The sequence below is a fragment of the Engraulis encrasicolus genome, chromosome 24 (assembly GCF_034702125.1).
Source record: "Engraulis encrasicolus isolate BLACKSEA-1 chromosome 24, IST_EnEncr_1.0, whole genome shotgun sequence".
NCBI classification, from domain to species: domain Eukaryota; kingdom Metazoa; phylum Chordata; class Actinopteri; order Clupeiformes; family Engraulidae; genus Engraulis; species Engraulis encrasicolus.
Window position 1 is genome coordinate 3,569,826 of NC_085880.1, and position 7,500 is coordinate 3,577,325.

At 47.9% G+C, this 7,500-nt stretch overlaps 1 protein-coding gene across 1 annotated transcript in view; it reads right to left on the reverse strand.

Annotated features, from left to right (window-relative positions):
* LOC134440751 (inactive phospholipase D5-like) overlaps positions 1-6,018 on the reverse strand; it is a 65,311-nt gene extending 59,293 nt beyond the window's left edge. Inside the window, exon 1 of the mRNA XM_063190857.1 lies at positions 5,986-6,018. Coding sequence (XP_063046927.1) covers positions 5,986-5,991 — 6 coding nt within the window. The 5' untranslated portion in view covers positions 5,992-6,018. The remainder of the gene's footprint in view (positions 1-5,985) is intronic.
* Positions 6,019-7,500: the final 1,482 nt, after the last annotated feature.

Consider the following 7,500-nt stretch of genomic DNA (forward strand, 5'->3'; position numbering starts at 1 on the left):
GACTAAAAAATAATTATTTTTCATTAAATCACCTGTTCCACAATTATTGGCACCCTTAAGAATTCCCAGGAAATAAATATAATTGAAGCATTTCTGTCATTTCTACAGTAGTTTACAAAGTTTACCAGAGTATGTAGGAACATTTAATTAGTAATTCATCACTTCCTGTTTCCCTGGGGTATAAATATGACGTGACACCGAGGCCATTTCTCTTATCCACTCTTAAACATGGGAAAGACAAAGGAACACAGCATACAAGTGAGGCAGATGTGCGTCGACCTTCACAGGTCAGGCAGAGGCTACAAGAAGATTGCCACTCAACTGCAGCTGCCCAATAATTAAGAAGTTCAAAACAACTGGAACAGTGGTAAACAAGCCTGGACGAGGACCCAAGTTTATTTTGCCACCACGCACAGTGAGGAGGATGGTAAGAGAAATCAAAATATCTCCAAAGCTCACTGTTACAGAATTACAACAAATGGTAGCATCCTGGGGTCACAAAGTCTCCAAATCAACCATCAGGCGCTGTCTACACGCCAACAAGCTGTTTGGGAGGCATGCACGAAAAACCTTTCCTCACCCACAATCATAAACGCAAACGTCTGGAGTTCGCCAAGCGGTATTGGGGCTTCAACTGGGACCGTGTGCTTTGGTCAGATGAGACCAAGATTGAGCTTTTTGGCAACAAACACTCTAAGTGGGTCTGGCGTGCCACGAAAGATGCGCATGCTGAAAAGCACCTCATACCCACTGTGAAGTATGGGGGTGGGTCAGTGATGCTGTGGGGCTGTTTCGCTTCCAAAGGCCCTGGGAAGCTTGTTAGGGTGCATGGCATCATGAATGCTTTGAAATACCAGGACATTTTAAATCAAAATCTGTTGCCCTCTGCCCGAAAGCTGAAGATGGGTCGTCACTGGGTCTTTCAGCAAGACAATGACCCTAAACATATGGCCAAATCTACACAGAAATGGTTAACCAGACACAAAATCAAGCTCCTCCCATGGCCATCTCAGTCCCCAGACCTCAACCCCATTGAGAACCTGTGGGGTGAGCTGAAGAGGAGAGTACAGAGGAGAGGACCCAGGTCTCTGGATGATTTAGAGAGATTCTGCAAAGAGGAATGGCTGAAGATCCCTCTTTCTGTCTTTCCCCATCTTGTGAAACATTATAGGAGAAGATTAGGTGCTGTTTTGTTGGCAAAAGGGGGTTGTACAAAATATTAACACCAGGGGTGCTAATAATTGTGACACACATTATTTGATGTCAAATAATTATTTCTTTATGTGGGATTTTTTCCCCACTGAATAAATGCACTTCTATTGAAGGTTGGATTTTTCTCTTTTTTTTCATTAAGGTCCCATATTATTTAGAGAAAAATAATAATAATTGGAAGCTAAAAAACACATCTCAACCAGGGGTGCCAATAATAATGGAGGGCACTGTAAATCCCCAAGCTTCTGATCCCAAACAGCTCAGTGTTTCATCACATTAACAACAAACAGTAAATACTTGACTAGGTCCCCTGAAGAGATTTTGTGCGGTGAATATAATTTCTAAAGTTGCCTCATCACAATTGTATGATATTAGGAGTTATCATATCATATTTCACATGACACTGCACAACTCATAAGCATCTGATATGATTAACCCCTCACCCCTGACTTACGCAAATTCTGGGGTCCTTACTGTCCAGAAGGGGGAAAAGGGGGGACTAATCAAAGATTCTTTTAATTCTAACATAATGGACCGTCTCTGGACTAACATTAATTACATCAATCCTGATACATCTTGATACATCACCGTCCCATTAGTCACCCTTTATTGTTGTGCACTTTGAGCAAACACAAAAGCTCCAACTCCAACTCCCATTGTCATTGTGACACACGTGTTCACTGCACACTGCATACAATGAAATTGCATGTATGCCTCACTCCGTGCAAGGAGGCAGCCCCCAATGGTGCCCAAAAGGGAGCAGTGCGGCGGGACGGTACCATGCTCAGGGTGCCTCAGTCATGGAGGAGGATGGGCGAGAGCACTGGTTAATTACTCCTGGTGGGTCGGGAGTCGAACTGGCAACCTTTGGACTACAAGTCTGACGCCTTAGCTGCCCATGACTGCCCTATCAAGACAAGTACATTTGTCTACATTTGCTCAAAATGTGTATCTTCCCTCCAGCTGTAGAACTCTTTGAAATATAGCAAACTTATACAACAACACCTCTCCAGAACCAAAACCAATTTATTGGGCCAGAGACCACAATAGGAAACCTTGGACTTTCAGCTGGAAAGCTATCTCCACAGGGAAAGATGCAAAAGAACAATGAGAACACAGTGTGCAGTGTAGACAACTCACACAGACACAGACACACATACGCATACACACACACACACGCACACACACACACACACACACACACACACACACACACACACACACACACACACACACACACACACACACACACACACACACACACACACACACACACACACACACACACACACAAAAGCTGTCCTTCGCTTCTGAATGTTAATCATGATTAGACTCCACAAAATTATTTATGTTTTTTGCCTCAGACTGGAGATGGGGGCAGGCATGATATTTGCAAATCAAATTCCAAACAAACAAACAAAACAAACAGCACTGAGCTTTGAGCCAAACGTTTTTGTTTTGTTTTGTTTTTACAGTAAAATTTCAAAGCCTCACACGATCACTGCACAACACTTTCCTCTCTCATTTACACATTGACGCGGGAGGACAAACAGCGCAGTAAAAGCTGCGGCTCTGCAAGCCAGTTATGTGGGAGCAGTAAGCTGAAGGCTGATGGTGTGGACTGCAGGACAAAATACACGAAGAGGCCGATCAAGCGGTTCACATGGCATGAAGCCTACTGTATGGTTTACATGCCTCTATAGGATCTGGCCAAAGCCTTAGAAAGGCTTACACACGCTCTCTCAATGTGTGCCTATTCATGTGTGTGTGTGTGTGTGTGTGTGTGTGTGTGTGTGTGTGTGTGTGTGTGTGTGTGTGTGTGTGTGTGTGTGTGTGTGTGTGTGTGTGTGTGTGTGTGTGTGTGTGTGTGTGTGTGTTTATATAAATGCATAGTGAATATGTCTGCATGTGTGTGTGTGTGTGTGTGTGTGTGTGTGTGTGTGTGTGTGTGTGTGTGTGTGTGTGTGTGTGTGTGTGTGTGTGTGTGTGTGTGTGTGTGCGTGCGTGCGTGTAAGAGAGAGAGAGTGTGTGTGTGTGTGTGTGTGTGAGAGAGAGAGAGAGAGAGCGAGAGAGAGAGAGAGAGAGAGAGAGAGAGAGAGAGAGAGAGAGGGAGAGAGAGGGAGAGAGAGAAAGAGAGAGTGCATCATTGTGTGAGTGCCTTCTCTCTGCCTGTCTGGCTGGCTGTCTATGTGCCTCTCTCTCTCTCTCTCTCTCTCTCTCTGTCTCTCTCTCCACATGTCATGGCTGTGAGTGCACAAGGTACAGATGATGACTATGCCCTTAGACACAATGACAGCATGTGGGCAGGCTACTGTTCGAGAGTGGACTAGCTGAAGATAGAGAGGTGGTGAAAAGAGACGAGAGAGACTGAAAGCAGAACAGAAGGGAGGAGAGCAGTGGCAGAGGAGAAGGGGAGAGGAGAGGAGAGCAAAGGAATGAGTGAGGGAAGGTGAGGAGAGGAGAGCAGAGGAGAGCAGAGGAGAGGAGCGGAGAGGAGAGGAGAGGAGAGGAGAGGAGAGGAGAGGAGAGGAGAGGAGGGGAGATGACAAGAGAGGAGAGGAGAGGAGAGGAGAGGAGAGGAGAGGAGAGGAGAGGAGAGGAGAGGAGAGGAGAGGAGAGGAGAGGAGAGGAGAGGAGTGGAGAGGAGAGGAGATTAGATGAGATGACAAGAGAGGAGAGGAGAGGAGAGAAGAGGAGAAGGGGAGATATGGGGAAGGCAGGGGAGAGGGGAGGTGAAGACAGGAGAGGAGAGGAGAAGAAATAAGATGTGAGAGAGATGGGATGAGAGGAGTGAAGAGGAGGGGCAAGGAGAGGATAGGAGAGGAGAGGAGAAGAGAACACACGAAAGGAGAGTTGTTGAGAGGGGAGAAGAGGAAAGCAGGGGAGAGGGGCGGTGAATACAGAAGAGGAGAGGAAAAAAATAAGACGTGAGAGGAGAGGAGAGGAGAGGAGAGGAGAGGAGAGGAGAGGAGAGGAGAGGAGAGGAGAGGACACATGAAGGGAAGAATAGAAGAAAAGAGACAAGATACTAAGGTAGAGGAGAGATGATGGGCAGAGCAGGGGAGACGAGAGGAGAGGTGATGGGAGGTGATGAAAGGAGAGGGGAGCAGAGCTGGGGAGAGAAGAGAAGAGATGAGTACAGAGGAGAGGAGATGAGATGGGAGCAGGGAAGAGCACTCGAGAGTAGAGGGGATGAGAGGGGAGAAGAGAGAAGAGGAGCGGCGATGAGACCTGAGAGGAGAGGAGGAAAGGAGATGTCAGGATGAGAGAGGAAAAACAGAGTGAAGAGAAGAGAGCAAAGGGAAGAAAAACGGAGGGGCAAGGAACGAGAACAAAAGAGAAAAGGGAGGAGAAAAGAGGTAGCACAGTGAGAGTGACAGCTGTCGGTGGCACTGATGTGGCTGTGGGTTCAACAGTAACAGCTCTCCAGCCACCACAGAGACACTTGCCTATCGAGCAGCAAGACTGCATGCCTCAGAGGAAAATCTTTACCGTGTGCACTTCTCAAACACACGGCAGATTCACCTGACTCTCCAATACCTCACAAACTCCAGAGATAGGCCGTAAAAAAAATAAAACATGACAACCTTGAAGCGCTGAAGGCTGTTGTGCAAACTGAATGAGTAGTTGCTCGCATGACTGAACTGGAGCTGCACTGAAAGGCGAACTTCTGAGAATCAGTTGTCAATAGCAGTCACATTTTTTTTTCTTATGCCATAAAATTCTGCTGAATTGAATTGAAATGAACTAAATTGAAATTGCACATTGCTGTACTTTTCTGCCTGTGGTTTGTCGTGAAGACAAAGCCATGGGCAAGGCAGGGCAAGGAGGCTTTATTTTAACATCTCATATTTCAGTGTGCTTCACAGAACAGAATACAGCACCACAAAAGACCTCCAATAACATCATGCAATGGGCACGCCATGCCAATAATGATTAAAAAGAAACTTTCAATAAAAGCTGAGGTGTCCAGACTGCCTAGCGACAAGATAACCAAATAACACCCCGGGAGTGATCGCGCTCTCCCTCCAAAACACATTTCCTGCTCGCAAGGTGCACACACACACTTCCCGTAATTGTATCATCGCCCTAGGAAACGTCCACCTATTATAAAGCACCAGTGGTGTCGTCAACATCAGCATGAAATAAACACAGCCTCTTCCCACTCTGTCATCCTCGAGTCCCCAGACTCAAGTCAACTGTGAAATGTTGCAAAAAGCGAGAACCACAGGGGTGCTGCTCTGCCATCTAAAAAAAACCTCTGCTGACCGCCATGAAGCCACCTGGGTTTCTCTTAGTGACTCACACCAGCACCACATTAACCTGTTCTGGCACTGTAGTGTAGTGTAGTGTGTGTGTGTGTGTGTGTGTGTGTGTGTGTGTGTGTGTGTGTGTGTGTGTGTGTGTGTGTGTGTGTGTGTGTGTGTGTGTGTGTGTGTGTGTGTGTTCAGACCCAGATCCACAGGAAAGACACATAGGCAACCCAGAAAAAGAGGGAGAGCTTCACCGCACACAGGATAAACATTTAACAGCTGCACTGAAGCTGACAGGAGGAGGGAAGATGCTCCCCAATGCTCCTCACGGCCATGAACACATATACAATACCCGTACTAATAAATGGTGGGAAAGAGAGGAGATGGAGAGAGAAAGAAGTGGGTAAAGAAAGAAAGACAGAAAGAAAAGAAAGAAAGAAAGAAGAAAAGAAAAAGAAAGCAAGAAACAAAGAAAGAATGTGAGAGAAAAACAATCGAACAGAGAGATCAGGACCCTTACCTTCATGATTCAGCCCCCTGTCTTGTCTTGGCAGTGGTGTATAGCGTAGTACGTCTTCACAAGTGTCCACAAGGAGTCAGCCAGTCAGTCAGTGTGTTTTACTGAACGAGAGGCATGTCTGTCTGTGCCTGTGCCTGTGCCTGTGTCCGTGTCCCTGTCCGTGTCCGTCCAGCTGATCCCAGAGATGCTACTTCTTCTTCCCTGCCTGCTTGACAGCTGCCCTTTAAGCTGGGCTGGACTGGCCGCGGATGCGGAGGAGAGGAAACATCGGCATCGTGCACACTTTTCAGACAGGAAGCCACTGAATCCATGCATGCTGCTATCACTCTCTGCCTCTTTTTTTCCCCCGCTCGCCTCTCTTTCCCTCCTCCCTTACTATGTCTGTCCCTCCCTCCTTTTCTCCATCTCTCTCTCCCTCACCCTCTCCTTCTCCCTTTTCCTCTCTCTCTCTCTCTCTCTCTCTCTCTCTCTCTCTCTCTCTCTCTCTCTCTCTCTTACTCCGCTGCTTTGTAGAAGACAGAGAGGCAGTGTGTAGAGAGAGTTAGAGAGAGTAGCGCTGGGAGAGAGAGAGAGGCAGACAGATAGAGCGAGGGAAGGGGAGGGGAAAGAGAGGAGGGCAGAGAGAAAAGTGAGGGGAAGAGAGAGAAAGGGGGAGAGAGAGACAGAAAGGGAGACGGAGGGAGAGAGGATGAAAGAGAGTGTGTGTAAAGGGAGGAGAGAGAGAGTGGAGAGAGAGAGGGAGAAGGAGAGACAGAGGGAGAGGTAGAGTGTGTGTGTGAGAGAGAGAGAGATAGAGAGAGAGGGAGGCAGAGAGGATGGCAGAGAGAGCAAGTGTGTGCATGGAGGGAGGGGGGCATTTCATCGTGGTGAACTGCCCTCCCTCTCTTGAAGCAGACCCTCCTCCTGCTCCCTTCTGCTGTCCAATGTGAGGGCGGCTTGCCCCAGACCACCCCCCCCCCCATGTGCCAGACGCCCAGACGGCGACCAGAGCAAATCTCGGCTTAAGCCGGCGCTCAGCATCACTTCAATAGGGAAGTTCAGCTCGATGCGGGAAGGCTCTGTACGCTACAATCTTTTCTCGCTGACACACTCCGACTCACACACACACTCACACGCAGACATCATGTACACACCCATGCCCTCACGCACATTCATACACACACACACACACAAACATGCTTGCAAAGACACAAATTCCCGCTTCGTCCCTGTGTCTGTCTGTCTGTGTCTGTCTTTCTTGCTCACACTCTCTCCCTCACTCCTCCCCTCACAGCCTCTCTCTCTCTCTCTCTCTCTCTCTCTCTCTCTCTCTCTCTCTCTCTCTCACACACTTTTCCCCTCACAGCCTCTCTCTCTCTCTCACACACACACGCACACACACACACACACACACACACACACACACACACACACACACACACACACACACACACACACACACACACACACACACACACACACACACACACACACACACACACACACACACACACGCCTCCAATGCATTGCAGAAAC